The sequence below is a fragment of the Dendrobates tinctorius genome, unplaced genomic scaffold, assembly GCF_039654945.1.
Source record: "Dendrobates tinctorius isolate UK_male_01 unplaced genomic scaffold, ASM3965494v1 ptg000030l, whole genome shotgun sequence".
Taxonomy (NCBI): domain Eukaryota; kingdom Metazoa; phylum Chordata; class Amphibia; order Anura; family Dendrobatidae; genus Dendrobates; species Dendrobates tinctorius.
The window spans coordinates 5,722,109-5,743,454 of NW_027361698.1; the positions used below are offsets into that span (position 1 = coordinate 5,722,109).

Genomic DNA, 21,346 nt, shown 5'->3' on the forward strand with positions numbered 1-21,346 from the left:
GAGACGAGCCCTGGCTGGAAGACATAATGGCGATCTGTGCTAGATGAAAGATGAAAAACAAAGATGAAGGACTTCACCTAGAGACGTCACTGGTGAGTTGGTGTGTTACCTATAAACTGACACTATACACTGTATAGAGGCCCTGTGTATAATGTCATTGATCCCTGTATTACCTGTACACATACACTGCATACTAAGTACAGATCTCCTGTGTATAATGACACTTATTGTGATAGTATTGCGTTTTTTTATTACTGATCAGTATTGTAGTATTCAGTCACTGTGGTGGTAATATGTGGTCTGGTCATGGTCTGGCGGTATTTGTTCCTTCTGTGTGGTATTATAGGTCACTATGTGGTCTGGACATGGTGCGGTGGTATTTTTCCCTCGTATGTGATATTATTGGTCATTTTAAAAATTGAAAAATAGAAATATACCTAAATTGTATCACATATTTTAACAAATATTTAATAGGTTACAGTAGAGTAGAGCTCGGCCAAAAGAGTCTACCGTGTTATGGTGGCGGCTTAAAAAAATCTTTTCAAAACAAAAGCTGCTGGCTATATGTGTGATCTGGTGATGGGAACTGTTAGGCTATGTGCCCACGTTAGCGTTTTTAAACGCTCAGGAAACAGGTCTCCTTCCCAGAAAACACACGTTTTTTGCCGCAATTTTTGAGCAAAAAAAATGTGCGCTTTTTTCCACGCGTCTTTTGGACTACAGGAAATAGCCAAAAACGCGGACCTAAGCAGAAATTAATGAACATGCTGCGTTTTTTTACAAAAAACATGCTGCGTTTTAAAAAACACATCCATTGGCACAAAAAGGCCAAAATGCATTAAAATGAATGGGATGTGTGGGCACACAGCCTTAATGTGTGATTGGTGAGAAGTGAAGTTTTTCCGAGAGAGCGGTGGGACTTTGGTTTGTTCGAGGGGTGGAGCCTGGGTGGAGTTTCAAGAGGGCCCCAAAAATTTTACCAGTATGGGGCCCCAAAATTCCTAGTGGCAGCCCTGATGGCGGTGGCCGCATCTCATAGCCCAAAAATCGGGTGACAGATTCCCTTTAAGGTCGACAAAAGGAACAGGAGTCAATTTCTTCTCTCCACCTCCAGCAGGGCACAACACTGGGTCATAGATTGTGAGGTGTTGGTAGTTTTGTATCAGGTTTAATGTTGTGTGTCATTTACTAGGCGAGACCTCAATCATGGCTACCAGCAGCCTGTGGTGACCTCCTGTACAGGCAGGTCATGACCCCACCGCATGGAGTGACAAGAGCACAATGATATTGGAAAGGTGGCATTACTAGTCAGTGACAGAGGAAGGTCATGAACGCTTTCCCACATCTGGGAGTAACATGGTCACCAGAGCCCTGACAGCCCCTCACAGGCAGCAGTGGTGACTGAACCAGCCTGGTAGAAGGCACTGTGGACGGTTTATTTGTAGCCGCCGCCAGGTCCATGTGATGAGACAAGAGAGGGGAGTTCGGGCGCTTACTGACAGGAGAGTGCGCGGCTGGGATGTGAGAACCCCCCTGTCCTCAGCCTGCTCCTACTTACTGAAGTACAGCCGGTACTCCGCAGTGTTGGGCCGCCCCCGCTCCTCAGTGCTGTAGCGCTGCATGCTGAGCCAGCGGCGACACGCTAGAGGTCTTCCGGGACTACGAGAGCCCGCGGCCCGATGGAGCCTGAGCAAGCCGCCCCAGAGCACGCTCATGGTTTATCCCCTCCTCTGCTACAGAAGCACGGCCCCTGCAAGTACACGAGGGCGAGCCGACACTGCCATCTACACGCCTGACATGGGCAGGGCACGGAGACCTCCTAGCCAGAACATGGCCGCTGGGAAAACAAAGCGTCTCATAGAAAATGGCTGACCAGACGCTGACAGCTGTAATGAGCGGTGTTCACGGATCTCATTGGCGGCCTGATAGCGGTGCACGTGCCTGGAATTAATGCGCAAAGCGCTGGGTGTAACGATACAAGCTGCACGCGGCATTCATATACGACGTACACATACTCACTGCATACATAGACAAGCTATATACACAGCCTGCGTATATACACTATATAAAAATACACACTGCATACATATACACACTATATACACAGCCTGCATACATATATAAATATACACACTGCATACATATACACTATACTCATCCTGCGTACATGCACTATATACACATATACACTGCATACATATACACACTATATACACAGCCTGCGTACATACACACTATATACACATATACACTGCATTCATAGATACACATCCTGCAGACATATACACATACTATATACACACACAGCATACATATATACACTCTAAATACATATACACACAAATATACACATTCACACTACATATATATATATATATATACACTGCATTCATATGTACACTATATACAAATACACACTGCATACATATACACTATATACAAATACACACTGCATATATATACACTATATACAAATACACACTGCATACATATACACTATATACATATTGCATATATACAGTTGTACTCAAAAGTTTCCATACCCTGGCAGAATTTTTGCTTTCTTGGCCTTTTTTTCAGAGAATATGAATGATAGCACCAAAAGTTTTTCTCCACTCATGGTTAGTGGTTGGGCGAAGCCATTTATTGTCAAACTACTGTGTTTTCTCTTTTTAAATCATAATGACAACAAAAAACATCCAAATTATCCTGATTAGTGATGAGTGAACGTGCCCGCCACTATTCCTTACTCGCCCAAGTATCACAGTGCTCGGTGTACTCGGCAAGCACCGAGTATTACTCGGCGGGAACTCGAGTCTCCACTCAGCTTTTTTGGTGCTCTTTAGAGACCCAATCACGATGCAGAAATTGTCTGCCAGGGAATGAAACGCCACAACCATCTTTGTTGTGGTCTTGCAGTGATTGGCTGGCTGTACAGCATCATCAGGGGTATAAGAGACCGAACACCGCCCTGCTCGGTGCATTCAGCTCCGGAATGAGATAGTGTCAAAATTGGGGATTTATTAGTCAGTGTGGGGTCTACCATCCTAAACTACTCAAATCCAACTAAACCAACAGTCCTTCTAAGGACTAATTCCGGAGTATATAGGTTGCAGTGTTAGGTAGGCAGGGTAGCAGGGCCGCCATCAGGGCATTACAGGCATTACACTTGTATGGGGCCCGGCGCCGCCCCGGTGATTAGGGGGGCCCGCCCAGGCCCGGCGGTTGTGGCGGCGCCAGAGCACGCTAGGCGCTGCAGCCTGGTCCGCGCTCGCCACTCGGGTCCTGGCCGGGCCCCCCCTTACAATTTGTTGAGCGGTTCGGGGCGCCCCCCCCCCGTCCTCCCCTTCAGGCTGCTCTGGTGTTTTACATAGCGTTCACTGAAAGTCCGGCCAGCGCTTGGCTCCTCCTCCTCTCTCCCTCCCCGGGCCCCCATTGCACCATGCATGGTCAGATGGCCGTCCACCCTCCAGCACAGCCCGCCCCCGGCTCATGTGACGTGACGTCACACGCTGCTGCTCTTCACTTCCTCATTCCTGAGAAAGCAGAAGAGCGGCGGTGGTGTGCACGTGGTGTCGGCGTGGGACCGGGAGCGGCTGCAGGCCGCAGAGTAGAAGACGTCGGTCCTGGACCCTGGGTGACCGTCTCGGTCTGACGGTGCGGTGCACGGCCAGCGAGCAGGTAAGTCACGTTCATATTCTTTTTATGTCTCTCTCATGATGTGTCTCTGTATGTCTGACTCTGGCTGCAGCGCAGCCTGCTGCTCATGGGGACATTGGGGGGCCGCCGGGGGCCTGTCTCAGTCTGATCATGGGGGGGGAATTCTGAAGTCTGGGGGCCGGTTGTTGTCTGAAGATTGGGGGGAAGTCTGGGGGCCCCGGCGCTGGTGGCTGGTTGTCTAATCATGTGGGGGGGGAATCTGGAGGCCCGGGGGGGCTGGTTGTGTCAATCATGGGGGACATTGGGGGTCCTGTGGGGACCCAGGGGCCAGCTGATGGTGTGGGACCCAGGGGCATGCCTGGCTGTCCATGGGGGGTCACCCAGGGGCCCGCCCTGCTGTCTGTGGGGAGGTCTAGGGGATCCAGGGGCCCTGCTGTCCGTGGGGGGTCACCCAGGGGCCCGCCCGTCTGTCCGTGGGGGGTCACCCAGGGGCCCGCCCGGCTGTCCATGGGGGGTCACCCAGGGGCCCGCCCGGCTGTCCGTGGGAGGTCACCCAGGGGCCCGCCCAGCTGTCCGTGGGGGGTCACCCAGGGGCCCGCCCGGCTGTCCGTGGGGGGTCACCCAGGGGCCCGGCTGATGATTGGGGGGACCCAAGGGCCTGGTTGTTCACGGGGGGGTCTGAAGGGCCCAGCTTATGATGGGGGGGACCTAGGAGGCCCGGCTGATGATGGGGGGGGCAGGGGGCTGATGGGGTGAGCCAGGGCCCAGGGGGACAGATCTCCAGTGCCAAGATTAGTAGGCACATTGTTGACTGTCTCCTCCTGCAGCTCAGCCCGTAGTCCTATCCTTTTCGTCACCACAGACTGTGCTGCACATGCACAGTACCAGCATGTTGACTGTCTCCACCTGCAGCTTAGCCTGTAGTCCTATCCTTTTAGGCAGCATAGACTGTGCTGACCAGTACCGTACCAGCATGTTGACTGTCTCCACCTGCAGCTCAGCCCATAGTCCTATCCTTTTAGTCAGTACAGACTGTGCTGACCACCCAGTACCAGCATGTTGACTGTCTCCACCTGCAGCTCAGCCTGTAGTCCTATATAGGGTATCAGCCTACTCAGGACAAATTGCACATCTACTGTTAGGGTCCAATTTCTCATGTTACACTTGGGGAAAAACAAACATTGGGGGTGAAAAGATCATTTTTGTGAAAATAAAATTAGATTTTTGATTTTTATGGCTCTACATTATAAACTGTTAAACACTTGGGGGTTCAAAGTGCTCACCACACTTCTAGATAAGTTCCTTAAGGGGTATACTTTACCTTAGTGTTTACTGACCGTGGGAACATAGCCAAAAGAGTTTTTGAATTCTGACTGTATAATGCTATGTGCACACAGCACACGGTGGGGGTTCTGCTGTGGATTTTTCTGCGCAGATTTTACTATATCCGCAGGTCAAATGATCAGCATTTTTCTTGCGGATTTAGTGCATATTTTGTGCGGATTTACTGATGTTTTTGTGCGGTTTTTCCCTGCGGATTTGTAGAATGGAGCAGGTGGAAAGCTGCAGCAAAACCGCCGCTGCTTCTTTTAATTCCGCGCAGAAAAATCCGCAGCATGTGCACAGCGGATTTTGTTTTACATAGCCAATAATGGTACTGTACATCACCTGCAGTCCTGGACGTTCTCGCGCGATCAGCGATAACCAGCGGGGGAGCGGGTCGTAGGTAAGTATCAGACACAGCGATATCGCTAACAATATCGCTATAACGCAAGTTATAGCGATATTGCTAGCGATATCGCTTAGTGTGACTGGCCCTTTACACTTCCAGAAGATTACAATCACAGATAACAGAATCTACCATTCAAAATAGGTAGTGTCATGATTACCTCTTCCCCTTCCTGCACAATTACATTTACATGTCAGTAAACATGATGAGAAATGAACATGTATAGGAAAGTCTCCCAAAGAAAGAGTCTCCTATTATGTCTTAAGATAGATATACACATGAGCATATGTCCAATGTCCATATCTCCAAACAGGCGATAGAGCAGTTTACATAAATATACAGAAAACAGAATATAATAACCTGCAACCAGAAAGACAGAATACATATATCTTTTCAATTAGTTTAAAAATTGTATGTGACACATTCCCTTGAAGAAAGGTAATTAAAATATACCCAAAAAAAGTTTACAAAAAAATTAAAAAAAAAGTTTGCAAAAAAGTTTACCAACAAAAAAGTTTACAAAAAAAAACTAACAAAAAGGTTACCAAAAAATAAGTTTATAAATGTTAGGTTAGAGTAGAGTAGGGCCCTGCCAATAGAGTCTACCTTGTCGTGGTGGCAGGCTTAAAAAAATCCTTTGGCCAAAACAAAACCTGATGGCTAGGTATGTGATATGGTGTTAATGTGTGATTGAGGGCATGGTGAAGTTTTTCGATGAAAGCGCGGAGGGATTTTGGAAGGTTCGCATGGTGGAGGAGGAGCTAGGGTGGAGGCGGAACTGGGGTGGAGCCTGGGCGGAGTCTCAAGGGGGGCCCCATAAATTTTGCCGGTATGGGGCCCCGAAATTCCTAGTGGCAGCCCTGCAGGGTAGTGTACGTCGCTCTATACATAACAGTGCAAGGCCTGCAGGCACTGTATGTGTGTATATAGATATTGCATACATCAAGAGGGTCCTGTGTGCTGCTGCTGCTACCTATAGGATATATTGGCTGTATTTACCTAGCCCCAGGTGTAATTGGCTTTCAAAAAAATTTTGGCCAGGGTTAATAGAACTTTTTTTATTGCAAAGCAACCAGAGCCCTTTTTTTTTTCTCCGTTTGCTTTTTGACAGTGCACAATACAGCCAGATCCTTTTCCTAGCACAGCGTGAAAATCCTGCAATTTTAAAGGAGTCCCAAAAATCACTTTTGAGTGCGCAGAGAAATATTTAATTTTTATGTGGTACGATAGATTTTTTTTTTTTGAGTAACACAATTTCTTGACACTATTTTGCTGAACCCCCCCCTCCCAAAAATACAGGCCACATATTTTACTGTGCAGTATATCTGTGACACGCCTCATCCATCTGTCAATTTTGGTCATTTTAGCCCTAAATTCAATTTTTTTTTTTTTGCTGTCTGTGACTGTAATTATATACAGCACTATTTAGCCTAAAAAAGCAAAAAATACAGGCCACAGATTTGTCGGTGTCTTATCTCCGTGATAGCTCATATCTGTGCGTGCTCCAAGTTTGGCCAGTTTTCCATTTTTTTGTCCTGTGTGTCATTGTACTTATATACAGCACTATTTAGCCAAAAAATACAGGCCACAGATTTGTCAGTGTGGTATCTCCGTGCCAGCTCATATATCTGCAACTTTGCGTGCTCCAAGTTTGGCCAGTTTAGGCCGGTTTTCCATTTTTGTCCTGTGTGTCACTGTATTTATATACAGCACTATTTAGCCAAAAAAAAGCAAACATTACAGGCCACAGATTTGTCAGTGTGGTATCTCCGTGCTGCTCATATCTGTGCGTGCTCCAAGTTTGGCCAGTTTAGGCCGGTTTTCCATTTTTGTCCTGTGTCATTGTAGTTATATACAGCACTATGTAGCATTTAAAAAAAAAAAAAAAAAAAAACAGGCCACATATTTTACAGTTTAGTACATCTGTGACATGCCTCATACATCCGTGTGCAAGAAATTTTGGCATTTTAGGCCTAAATTCACTTTTTTTGCAATCTCACTTTAGTTATATCCAGCACTCTTTTGCATTAAAAAAAAAACAGGCCAAAAGGCCACATATTTGACATATTTGACAGTGGGGTATATCTGTGACAAGCCTCATATATCCGTGTGATAAAAATTTGGGGATTTTAGGTGGGTATTCCAGTACTTTCCTGTCTGTTACTCAAGTTATATACAGCACTATGTTGCATTTTTATAAAAAAACAGGCCATATATTGTACAGTGTGCTATATCTGTGACATGCCTCATACATCCGTGTGATTAAAATTTGGGGATTTTAGGCCGGTATGCCAGTGTTTTCCTGTCTGTTACTCAGGTTATATACAGCAGTATAGCATTTTTAATAAACATAGGTCACATTTAACAGTGTGGTACAGTTGTGGCCAAAAGTATTGACACCCCTGCAATTTTGTCAGATAATACTCAGTTTCTTCCTGAAAATGATTGCGATCACAAATTCTTTGGTGTTATTATCTTCATTTAATTTGTCTTAAATGAAAAAACACAAAAGAGAATGAAGCAAAACATTGATCATTTCACACAAAACTCCAAAAATGGGCCAGACAAAAGTATTGGCACCCTCAGCCTAATACTTGGTTGCACAACCTTTAGCCAAAATAACTGCGACCAACCGCTTCCGGTAACCATCAATGAGTTTCTTACAATGCTCTGCTGGAATTTTAGACCATTCTTCTTTGGCAAACTGCTCCAGGTCCCTGATATTAGAAGGGTGCCTTCTCCAATCTGCCATTTTTAGATCTCTCCACAGGCGTTCTATGGGATTCAGGTCTGGACTCATTGCTGGCCACCTTAGAAGTCTCCAGTGCTTTCTCTCAATCCATTTTCTAGTGCTTTTTGAAGTGTGTTTTTGGTCATTGTCCTGCTGGAAGACCCATGACCTCTGAGGGAGACCCAGCTTTCTCACACTGGGCCCTACATTATGCTGCAAAATTTGTTGGTAGTCTTCAGACTTCATAATGCCATGCACACGGTCAAGCAGTCCAGTGCCAGAGGCAGCAAAGCAACCCCAAAACATCAGGGAACCTCCGCCATGTTTGACTGTAGGGACCGTGTTTTTTTTCTTTGAATGCCTCTTTTTTTCTCCTGTAAACTCTATGTTGATGCCTTTGCCCAAAAAGCTCTACTTTTGTCTCATCTGACCAGAGAACATTCTTCCAAAATGTTTTATGCTTTTTCAGGTAAGTTTTGGCAAACTCCAGCCTGGCTTTTTTATGTCTCGGGGTAAGTAGTGGGGTCTTCCTGGGTCTCTTACCATACAGTCCCTTTTCATTCAGACGCCGACGGATAATACGGGTTGACACTGTTGTACCCTCGGACTGCAGGGCTGCTTGAACTTGTTTGGATGTTAGTCGAGGTTCTTTATCCAACTTCCGCACAATCTTGCGCTGAAATCTCTTGTCAATTTTTCTTTTCTGTCCACATCTAGGGAGGTTAGCCACAGTGCCATGGGCTTTAAACTTCTTGATGACACTGCGCACGGTAGACACAGGAACATTCAGGTCTTTGGAGATGGACTTGTAGCCTTGAGATTGCTCATGCTTCCTCACAATTTGGTTTCTCAAGTCCTCAGACAGTTCTTTGGTCTTCTTTCTTTTCTCCATGCTCAATGTGGTACACACAAGGACACAGGACAGAGGTTGAGTCAACTTTAAGCCATGTCAACTGGCTGTAAGTGTGATTTAGTTATTGCCAACACCTGTTAGGTGCCACAGGTAAGTTACAGGTGCTGTTAATTACACAAATTAGAGAAGCATCACATGATTTTTCAAACAGTGCCAATACTTTTGTCCACCCTCTTTTTTATGTTTGGTGTGGAATTATATCCAATTTGGCTTTAGGACAATTCTTTTTGTGTTTTTTCATTTAAGACAAATTAAATGAAGATAATAATAACAAAGAATTTGTGTTTGCAATCATTTTCTGGAAGAAACTGAGTATTATCTGACAGAATTGAAGGGGTGTCAATACTTTTGGCCACAACTGTATGTTCATGCCTTAGGCGACTCTATGAATCAACAGAGTACGCCCAGCGCACATCGGGTGACGTATAACCCGCGTGTGCTATACCGCCATATAGCGCATCTGCCATTGTCTAGCAGCGGTTTTAACACCTACTGCACGGTGGACCCTGGGCGGCGAACGCACTTTCTATTATTTAATATTTAGTGCATTCTACCGTCCCTAACAGGAAGAAGCTGTGTGGTGGTTGCAGACAGAAGGCAGGCAACTGTTCCCCATAACACCAACATGATGGAAGTTGCCAGTCCAACTGTTAGGTCTTCCCAAGTCTGGTTATTTTGTAAAGACTTTTTTAAAAATATAATATACAGCCCATATATTGAACAGTCTGGTATCTCTGTCAGATGTCTGATGTATTTGTGGCCTACAACTTGTGGCAATTCAGGACTACATTCCACTGTATTTCCTGTCTGTTACCTTAGTTCTCTACACTATTTTGGGGTAAAAATAGAGGGCACATATTGAAGTGTGGTATCTTGGTAAAAAGAATTATGTTTCAAGTTGTTATGTCTGCTTCATGACTGTCTTAAATGCTCCAACAACTATCATCATCTTCAGCCTAGAGGCAGTGACTACGCAGATAGAAAGTCTGAGGAGCAGAGGGTGAACACTTGGGCGGTGTTATATTCTGTTTCTGTAATACAAAGGCTAAATTTTCTAGATGAAATCATGACTGGAAGAGCAAGAGCACATGTAAGAGCACGGGGACAGGACTTGCAACTACTGAAGCCTGGTGTTCCTGGGCAGGATTCTGACAAGCCCTCACCTACTAATACTGAACTGGTGACGGTGACATCAAAAAGGAGCCCATGCATTTTCTATAACTGAAGCTAGAGATTTTGACGTTTCGGCGGCATTTTTCAAGAGATGTCAATTGGAGAGCGTGGTGGTCGGAGATGTGACTTCTATATCACCACACGAGGTGCCGCAACCCCCCACCTTCTGTCTCTTCCCCATTATCCCGCAGAAGGAAAGTCCGCAAGGACAAGGTCCTCTCCCCTCTTTACCAGTCTGTCATTGTAATTTTGTTCACTGTAAACAATATCTATTACTCTGTATGTAACCTCTTCTCATGTACATCACCATGGAATTAATGGCGCTATATAAATAAATAAATAATAATATATGGGTGTTTCCACTAGACAATCCATCCAACATGTTATTGAATCAAACTCTTGTTTTTCTGACAACTCTGTTCAGCTGTGCACAAGAACAATGTCAAATTGGTAGCTAGACCCCAGCGAGTGTTGGCACAGTGTCATGTTGACTACAGTCCCCAGATGTTATCTAGATCCTTAATCTCACCTCTACTTTAGCAGCATGATGAATTAATAGGAAAAGCACATGGTATTGATGGAGCTGTTGTTTTCTTGCCAAAGAAACTCAATAAGATCAATGAGGTGGTTAGCCGCACAAAGAATGGAGAAATAGTAAAGATGACAATTAGTTTCAAATTTGAGGTAAAACACACATCACTATCTTGCTTTCACTCTTATATTTCAAAGCCTTGAAGAAAAATGAATATATTGTGAAGCAAATAGGTATGATTATTTATCACACAAATGATGTTACATAAGTCAGAACATACACAACCTATCAGTGGGGAAATTCTTTTCCACTGAAAATTTGAAGTATAAGACTAGTGTCATCTTGTGGATTGATATGAGCCTCAAAGTCCTTCAAAGTGAAACTGTTCTGGATGTATTATACAATTTTCTCTTGAAAATTGGAAGAACATGCCTTCTATGCTGCTTGCATTATAGAACTGATTGGCCAGATATGTATGGAGTCAGGGTGACCGGGCTGCGGGTACCTGGGCTGTGCCGTGTCCGGAACTGTTAAGGCTGCGTCCCCCTGGTTCCCGGGGGAAGGAATAGGGGAACGGACAGGCCCCATTACACAGGAAGAGGGGGTGTGTTGTGAACCAGCCTAAAATGTAGACTCTAGGGTACTCTAAAGAAGGAAAGAATTGTAAAAAACAGTAAAAAAAAGTGTCCGAATTTTTTTATATATTTTTTTCTCTGGGGCCGTAGGAGGATTTTTTTTCTTTAATGGAGACTAAGCAATTGTCTGATCGTGTTGAGCAGCTCGCTGCTGAAATGCGGGGAATTTCTGCCTATCTCGCTCAGTCATCTGCTGTAGAACTAAAGATCCCTACTCCTGATGTGTTTTCTGGGGATCGGTCTAAATTTTTGGATTTTAAGAATAATTGTAGACTATTTTTCACTTTGAAACCTAACTCATCGGGGAGCTCTGTGCAGCAGGTTAAAATTGTCATCTCCTTGCTGCGCGGCGATCCCCAGGACTGGGCTTTTTCTCTGACACCTGGAGATCCGATTCTGGCTAATGTGGATGCGTTTTTTCAAGCCCTGGGGTTATTGTATGTTGAAGCTAATGCTATTGATCAAGCTGAGAAAACCTTATTGGCATTGAGCCAGGGTCAGGATGCTGCAGAGTTATATTGTCAAAAATTCTGAAAGTGGGCGGTCCTTACTAAATGGAATGATGAAGCCCTAGCAGCTCTCTTTCGGAAAGGTCTGGCAGAAACTGTAAAAGATGTTTTGGTGGGATTTCCTGTCCCCTCTGGTCTTAACGACTCTATGTCATTAGCCATTCAAATTGATCGACGTTTAAGTGAATGTAAAACTACGCGAGAGGCGGTGCTGCCTTTTGAACAAACTTCTGAACCCCTGCATGTGATAGGGTTTTGTCTAGGGTGACTATTTTTCCCTTAACAAAATCACTGTTAAATATCAGTACCCGTTACCCCTGATTTCTGATTTATTTTCCAGAGTTAAAAGTGCTTGTTGATTTACCAAACTTGACCTCAGGGGGGCGTATAATCTTCTTCGCATCAAACACGGAGATGAATGAAAAACGGCATTTAATACTCCGGAGGGACATTTTGAGTACCTGGTGATGCCTTTTGGGCTCACTAATGCCCCTTCCATCTTCCAATCTTTTATGAACGATATTTTCCGGGACTTTGTGGATAAGTTTTTGATCATTTATCTGGATGATATTATGATCTTTTCCAGTGATTGGGATTCTCATGTGGAACATGTCCGGGGACTGTGTTCCGGACTTTGAGGGAAAATACTCTGTATGTTAAGGGATCAAAATGTCTCTTTGGTGTATAGAGGATTTTGCTTTTGGGATTCATTTTGTCCCCGCCTGCTATTGAAATGGACCCGGCCAAGGTACAGGCCATTTATGATTGGGTTCAGCCCACTTTTCTGAAGGCTCTCCAGTTTTTGGGTTTTGCTATTTTCTACCATAAATTTATAAGTAATTTTTCTGGTATTGTTAAACCACTGACGGATTTGACCAAAAAGGGCGCTGATGTGGTGAATTGGTCTCCAGAGGCTGTCACTTCTGCTCTGGTTCTACGGCAACCTGATATTTCACTCCCATTTCAGGTGGTGACAGATGCTTCTGAAATTGGTGCAGGAGCCGTTTTGTCTCAAAGAGATCTGGTAACCTCCAAGATGAATCCCTGTGCCTTCTTTTCTCAAAAATTTTCCCCATCTGAACGTAATTATGACGTGGGGAATCGGGAATTGTTGGCCATGAAGTAGGCATTTGAAGAGTGGAGACATTGGTTGGAGGGAGCGAGACATCAAGTTGTGGTCCTCACCTACCACAAGAATTTGTTTTATCTTGAATCAGCCAAGCGCTTGAATCCTAGACAGACTAGGTGGGCCTTGTTTTTCACGCGTTTTAATTTTGTGGTCTCTTTTCTTCCGGGCACTAAGAATATTAAGGCGGACACGCTTTCTAGGAGTTTCTTTGCGGATTCTCTTGATGTGACCGAGCCTACTACCATTCTAAATGAGGGTGTAGTTCTTTCCGCCATCTCACCCGATTTGAGACGTGTCCTGGAGGAATTTCAGGAGGACAAACATGAACGTTGGCCTGTGGGAAAATTGTATGTCCCTGACCAGTGGAGTAGAAGAGTAATGTCTCAAATCCATTGCTCCGCGTTAGCTGGTCATCCAGGTATTTTTGGTACCAGAGATTTGGTGTCGGTCTTTTTGGTGGCCTGCCTTATCTCGTGATGTCAGGAATTTTGTGCAGTCCTGTGGGACTTGTTCTCGGTCCAAGCCCTGTTCTCGTTCTAGTGGTTTGTTGATGTCTCTGCCGGTGCCCAGGAGGCCATGGACCCATATCTCAATGGATTTTATTTCTGATCTCCCTGTCTCTCAGAGAATGACTGTTATCTGGGTGATCTGTGATAGATTTTCTAAGATGGTCCATCTTGTACCACTCCCAAAGTTGCCATCTTCTTCTGAGTTGGTGCCCTTGTTTTTACAACAGGTGGTTCGTTTGCATGAGATTCCTGAGAACATTGTGCCGGACAGAGGAATCCAGTTTGTTTCCAGATTTTGGAGAGCTTTTTGTTCCAAACTGGGAATTCAGTTATCTTTCTCCTCTGCATTTCATCCTCAGACCAATGGGCAGACTGAGAAAACAAACCAGACTTTGTAATCCTATCTGAGATGTTTTATATCTGCTGATCAAGATGACTGGGTCTCATTTTTGCCCTTGGCCGAATTCGCACTAAACAATAGGACTAGTTTTGCCACTTTGATGTCTCCTTTTTTATGTAACTTTGGGTTTCTTACTCGATTTTCTTCGGGGCAGGTGGAAGCTTCGACCTGCCCAAGTGTGGATTCTGTGGTATAAAGAATGCAGCAGATTTGGGACCAAGTAGTGGATAAGTTGTCCCACTCTCAGGAAAAGGCCCAATGGTTTTCCAACTGGCATAGGACCATTGGTCCCCGGTTTAAAGTGGATGATATGGTTTGGTTGTCCTCAAAAAAATATTCCTATGAAGGTTGCGTGTTATGAATGAGTCACCGTAGGAGGCAAAAACAGAAATACTAGCTAAGTCCAGAAAACCAGAGAAGTTGGCATCTATCGGATTGCAGACCCCTGAACCTATCAACAACAACTAGCAGTAGCCGTGGGGGGTTCCTACGGTGCCCTAGACCCGTCGATCACAGCCGGAGAACTACATAGCCTAAAGACAGAAAGGGAAATCTAAACTGCCCCAGAGCAGACCCCAAAGCAATAGGCAGCCCCCAACATATAATGACGGTGAAGCAAGATGAAAAAACACTCACACAGATAGAAAGATAGGCTGAGCAAATGATGGGGCCCAAGCTAACTAAATAGGACAGGATAGGAAAGCTGCTGTCTGCAATCCGCCAAAAACCCTATCAAAACAAGGGCCAACAGGCTGATAGGGAAAAAGGCCCTGAAGACGCTAGGCTTCAAAAAGACTATATCAGCACTCAGGTATTTTCTGAAGACAGAGCAAAAAGGAATTCAACTCACTCCAGCAGGGAATGGCAGAAATTCAGAAAAACAAGGCAAAACAAAACACAAATGCAAAAAGCAATGCAGAAAACTTAGCTTTTGAGGAGCAGGAATCAGACTGGTCTCCTAGAATCCCTCAGAGAGATCACCAGCAAGGCAGAAGGGTGTTGGCTGCCTTATATCCAGTCAGCAATTCCCGTCAACCAGTCATCATCATCATACCCAGGTGCTTGGTAATCAGCCTCACTACCTTCCTTCACCAGAAGAGGGAGTTCATCAGACCTCAATGGTGAAGGGGAAAATGAACTCACAACAGTACCTCCCCCTTGAGGAGGGGTCACCGAACTCTCATCCACGCCACCAGGGCGATCAGGGTGAGCCCGATGAAAGGCACGCACCAATCTTTTGGCATGAATATCAGAGGCAGAGACTCAGGAATTCTCCTCCTGACCATAACCCTTCCACTTAACCAAATACTGGAGTCTCCGTCTAGCCAGACGGGAATCCAGTATCTTCTCTTCCTCATATTCCATGTTACCTTCAACCAATACAGGGTCCAGAGGTGCCACCCCAGGAACTACTGGTTCAACAAACCTCTTCAACAAGGACTTATAAAACACATTATGGATTTTAAATGTGACAGGAAGAGCCAAACGAAAAGAGACCGGATTAATAATCTCCAAAATCTTGTAAGGTCCAATAAATCTAGGCTTAAACTTAGGAGAAGCCACCTACATAGCGATATTTTTTGATGATGACCAAACCATATCACCAACCTTAAACTGGGGACCAATGGTCCTATGTCGGTTGGAAAACTGCTGGGCCTTTTCCTGGGAGAGAGATAACTTATCCACCACTTGGTCCCAGATCTGGTGCATTCTCTCCACCACAGTGTCAACACCTGGGCAGGCAGAAGGCTCCACCTGCCCTGAAGGAAATCGAGGATGAAACCCAAAGTGACAAAAAAGGTGACATCAAAGTGGCAGAACTAGCTCTATTATTTAAAGCGAATTCGGCCAAGGGCAAAAATGAAACCCAATCATCCTGATCAGCGGAAATAAAACATCTCAAATACGACTCCAAGGTCTTGTTTGTTCTCTCCGTCTGCCCATTGGTCTAAGGGTGAAAAGCAGAGAAGGACAACTGAATTCCCAGCTTGGAACAGAAAGTCCTCCAAAATTTAGACACCAACTGAACTCCTCTGTCAGATATAATGTTCTCAGGAATCCCGTGCAAGCGAACCACCTGTTGCAAAAACAGGGGCACCAACTCAGAGGAAGATGGCAACTTAGGGAGTGGTACAAGATGAACCATCTTAGAGAACCTATCACAAATCACCCAAATAACAGCCATTCTTTGAGAGACAGGCATATCAGAGATGAAATCCATTAAAATATGGGTCCATGGCCTCCTGGGGACCGGCAAAGGCATCAACAATCCACTAGAGCGAAAACAAGGTTTAGACCGGGAGCAAGTCCCACAGGACTCCACAAAATTCCTGACATCACGAGACAAGGCGGGCCACCAAAAAGACCGACTCACCAGATCTCTAGTACCAAAAATACCTGGATGACCAGCCAATGCAGAGCAATGAACTTCAGACATCTCCCTCTTTCACTGGTCAGGAACATACAACTTTCCCCTGGGACAACGCTCAGGTTTGTCCTCCTGGAACTCTTCCAGAGCACGTCTCAAATCGGGCAAGATGGCAGAAAGAACTACCCCTTCGCCTAAGATGGTAGCAGGCTTGGTCACCACAGGGGAATCAGCAAAGAAGCTCCTAGAGAGAGCGTCAGCCTTGACATTCTTAGTGCCAGGAAGAAAAGAGACCACAAAATCAAAACGTGTAAAAAACAAGGCCCACCTAGCCTGTCTAGGGTTCAAGCGTTTGGCCGACTCCAGGTAAATCAAATTGTTGTGGTAAGTGAGGACCACGACTTGACGTTTAGCTCACTCCAACCAATGTCTCCACTCCTCAAATGCCCATTTCATGGCTAACCGTTCCCGATTCCCCACATCATAGTTACGGTCAGATGGATAGAACTTTCGGGAAAAGAAAGCACAGGGATTCATTTTAGATGTTACAGGATCCTTTTGGGACAAAACAGCTCCTGCACCAATCTCAGAAGCGTCCACCTCTACCTGAAACGGGAGTGAGACATCAGGTTGCCCCAAAACTGGGGCAGAAGTGAATCTTCACTTCAGCTCCTGAAAGGAAGAAACAGCCTCCGGAGACCAATTCAACACATCAGCACCCTTCTTAGTCAGATCAGTCAATGGCTTGGCAATACTAGAAAATTTTGCTATAAATTTCCGATAAAAATTAGCAAAACCCAAAAACTTCTGGAGGGCCTTCAAAGAAGTGGGCTGAACCCAATCATAAATGGCCGGTACCTTGGCCGGGTCCATTTCAATAGTTGACGGAGACAAAATAAATCCCAAAAAAGAAATCCTCTGTACCCCAAAAAGGCATTTCGATCCTTTGACATACAGGGAATTCTCCCTCAAGATCCGGAACACAGTCCAAACATGTTCCACATGAGAATCCCAATCCTTGGAGAAGATCAAAATATCATCCAGATAGATAATCAAAAATTTATCCACAAAGTCTCGGAAAATGTCGTTCATGAAGCACTGGAAGACAGAAGGGGCATTAGTGAGCCCAAAAGGCATCACCAGGTACTCAAAATGTCCCTCCGGAGTATTAAACGCCGTCTTCCATTCATCCCCATGCTTAATGCGGATAAGATTATACGCCCCCCAGAGGTCAAGCTTGGTAAACCAGCAAGCACCTTTAACTCTGGAGAATAGATGCGAAATCAGGGGTAACGGATACTGATATTTAATAGTAATTTTGTTGAGGGCACGATAATCAATACAAGGCCTTAATGAACCATCCTTTTTGGCCACAAAAAAAAAACTAGCACCCAAGGGTGAAGAGGATGGTCTAGTATGACCCTTCTCCAACGCCTCCTTAATATCACACAGCCTCGTGCTCGGGTACAGATAAATTGAAGAGCCGACCCTTGGGAAATTTACACCTCGGGCTCAGTTCAATTGCACAGTCATAACTCCTATGAGGAGGCAAAGACGCAGACTCATTCTCACTAAATACATCATAAAAGTCCGCCAAATAGTCAGGAGCATCATGCGACTGAGGAGAGGTGGAAAAAAACGGAGCCTCACTAAGGGCACACCGACAACCCCAACTCACCACAGACACAGATTTCCAATCCAAAACTGGATTATGAATTTGCAACCAGGGAAACCCCAGAACAATGGTATCATGCAAATTATGCAACACCAAAAATCTGCAATTTTTTTGATGGTCTGGGGCGACCCGCATTACCACCTGGGTCCAAAACTGAGGTTTATTTTTCACCAAAGGAGTGGCATCAATCCCTCTCAAAGGGATAGGCGTCCGCAGAGGTGTCATCGGAAATCCACAACATTTAGGAAAAATCCAAGTCCATTAGGTTCAGGGCTGCTCCCAAATCCACAAAAGCCTTGGCGGAAAATGTGGACAGGGAGCAGATCAGAGTAATTGCCAGAAGAAACTTAGGTTGAACAACACCCACAGAAAACGTGTGTGCAAAACGTTTCATTTAGGACAGACAGAAATAATATGTGAGGCATCTCCACAAAAAAAACACAGCTTATTACACCTTCTGAACGCTTGACGTTGCTCCCTGGACAAAACTCTATCACATTGCATAGGTTCAGACACTTGTTCAACAGGTGGCAACACCTCTCGTGCAGTCCTGCGTTCACGTAAACGCCGATCAACCTGAATGGCTAATGACATAGAATCGTCAAGACCAGAGGGAACAGGAAATCCCACCATAGTATCTTTTACGGCTTCTGACAAACCCTTCCGAAAGAGAGCTGCCAAGGCATTATCATTCCAGGTAGTAAGGACCGCCCACTTTCGGAATTTTTGACAGTACAATTCTGCAGAATCTCGACCCTGGCTCAATGCCAACACGGTCTTTTCAGCCTGATCAATAGCATTAGGTTCGTCATACAACAACCCCAAGGCTTGAAAAAATGCGTTCACATTAGTCAGAATAGGATCATCTGGTTTCAAAGAAAACGCCCAATCCTGGGGATTGCCACGCAGCAAAGAGATGACAATTTTAACCTGCTGCGCTGAGCTCCCTGACGAGTTAGGCTTCAAGGCAAAAAATAATTTACAATTATTTTTGCAATTCAAAAATTTAGACCGATCCCCAAAAAACACATCAGGAGTAGGGATCTTTGGTTCAGCAGCATGTGAATGAGCAAGGTAGGCGGAAATTCCCCGCACTTCCGCAGCGAGCTGCTCCACACGATCAGACAATTGCTTTATCTCCATTGAGAGAAGAAAAAATTCCCCCTACGGCCTCAGAGATATAGAGGAAAGAATATACACACTTTTTTTTTTTTTTACAATTCTTTCCTGCTATTGAGTACCCTAGGATCTGCGGTATGGCTGGTGATTCTGTTATGAATGAGTCACCGTAGGAGGCAAAAACAGAAATACTAGCTAAGTCCAGAAAACCAGAGAAGTTGGCATCTATCGGATTGCAGAACCCTGAACCTATCAACAACAACTAGCAGTAGCCGTGGGGGGTTCCTACGGTGCCCTAGACCCGTCGATCACAGCCGGAGAACTACATAGCCTAAAGACAGAAAGGGAAATCTAAACTGCCCCAGAGCAGACCCCAAAGCAATAGGCAGCCCCCAACATATAATGACGGTGAAGCAAGATGAAAAAACACTCACACAGATAGAAAGATAGGCTGAGCAAATGATGGGGCCCAAGCTAACTAAATAGGACAGGATAGGAAAGCTGCTGTCTGCAATCCGCCAAAAACCCTATCAAAACAAGGGCCAACAGGCTGATAGGGAAAAAGGCCCTGAAGACGCTAGGCTTCAAAAAGACTATATCAGCACTCAGGTATTTTCTGAAGACAGAGCAAAAAGGAATTCAACTCACTCCAGCAGGGAATGGCAGAAATTCAGAAAAACAAGGCAAAACAAAACTCAAATGCAAAAAGCAATGCAGAAAACTTAGCTTTTGAGGAGCAGGAATCAGACTGGTCTCCTAGAATCCCTCAGAGAGATCACCAGCAAGGCAGAAGGGCGTTGGCTGCCTTATATCCAGTCAGCAATTCCCGTCACCCAGTCATCATCATCATACCCAGGTGCTTGGTAATCAGCCTCACTACCTTCCTTCACCAGAAGAGGGAGTTCATCAGACCTCAATGGTGAAGGGGAAAATGAACTCACAACAGTACCTCCCCCTTGAGGAGGGGTCACCGAACTCTCATCCACGCCACCAGGGCGATCAGGGTGAGCCCGATGAAAGGCACGCACCAATCTTTTGGCATGAATATCAGAGGCAGAGACCCAGGAATTATCCTCCTGACCATAACCCTTCCACTTAACCAAATACTGGAGTCTCCGTCTAGCCAGACGGGAATCCAATATCTTCTCTTCCTCATATTCCATGTTACCTTCAACCAATACAGGGTCCAGAGGTGCCACCCCAGGAACTACTGGTTCAACAAACCTCTTCAACAAGGACTTATAAAACACATTATGGATTTTAAATGTGACAGGAAGAGCCAAACGAAAAGAGACCGGATTAATAATCTCCAAAATCTTGTAAGGTCCAATAAATCTAGGCTTAAACTTAGGAGAAGCCACCTTCATAGCGATATTTTTTGATGATAACCAAACCATATCACCAACCTTAAACTGGGGACCAATGGTCCTATGTCGGTTGGAAAACTGCTGGGCCTTTTCCTGGGAGAGAGATAACTTATCCACCACTTGGTCCCAGATCTGGTGCATTCTCTCCACCACAGTGTCAACACCTGGGCAGGCAGAAGGCTCCACCTGCCCTGAAGGAAATCGAGGATGAAACCCAAAGTGACAAAAAAGGTGACATCAAAGTGGCAGAACTAGCTCTATTATTTAAAGCGAATTCGGCCAAGGGCAAAAATGAAACCCAATCATCCTGATCAGCGGAAATAAAACATCTCAAATACGACTCCAAGGTCTTGTTTGTTCTCTCCGTCTGCCCATTGGTCTAAGGGTGAAAAGCAGAGAAGAACAACTGAATTCCCAGCTTGGAACAGAAAGTCCTCCAAAATTTAGACACCAACTGAACTCCTCTGTCAGATATAATGTTCTCAGGAATCCCGTGCAAGCGAACCACCTGTTGCAAAAACAGGGGCACCAACTCAGAGGAAGATGGCAACTTAGGGAGTGGTACAAGATGAACCATCTTAGAGAACCTATCACAAATCACCCAAATAACAGTCATTCTTTGAGAGACAGGCATATCAGAGATGAAATCCATTAAAATATGGGTCCATGGCTTCCTGGGGACCGGCAAAGGCATCAACAATCCACTAGAGCGAAAACAAGGTTTAGACCGGGAGCAAGTCCCACAGGACTGCACAAAATTCCTGACATCACGAGACAAGGCGGGCCACCAAAAAGACCGACTCACCAGATCTCTAGTACCAAAAATACCTGGATGACCAGCCAATGCAGAGCAATGAACTTCAGACATCACCCTCTTCTTTCACTGGTCAGGAACAT

General features: G+C 45.2%; 1 protein-coding gene and 1 long non-coding RNA gene across 3 annotated transcripts in view; one reads left to right on the top strand and one right to left on the bottom strand.

Annotated features, from left to right (window-relative positions):
* Positions 1 to 1,858, bottom strand: part of PPA2 (inorganic pyrophosphatase 2) — a 63,734-nt gene extending 61,876 nt beyond the window's left edge. The window contains exon 1 of one of the 2 annotated variants that reach the window (XM_073571812.1): positions 1,559 to 1,858. In XM_073571812.1, the coding sequence (XP_073427913.1) occupies positions 1,559 to 1,715 (157 nt within the window). In that variant the 5' untranslated portion in view covers positions 1,716 to 1,858. The remainder of the gene's footprint in view (positions 1 to 1,558) is intronic. The other variant, XM_073571811.1, reaches the window with a different exon arrangement.
* Positions 1,859 to 3,478: 1,620 nt separating this feature from the next.
* The window catches only part of LOC141086037 (uncharacterized), a 100,667-nt gene continuing 82,799 nt past the window's right edge, over positions 3,479 to 21,346 (top strand). The window contains exon 1 of the long non-coding RNA XR_012231477.1: positions 3,479 to 3,681. This is a non-coding gene — a long non-coding RNA (uncharacterized lncRNA). The remainder of the gene's footprint in view (positions 3,682 to 21,346) is intronic.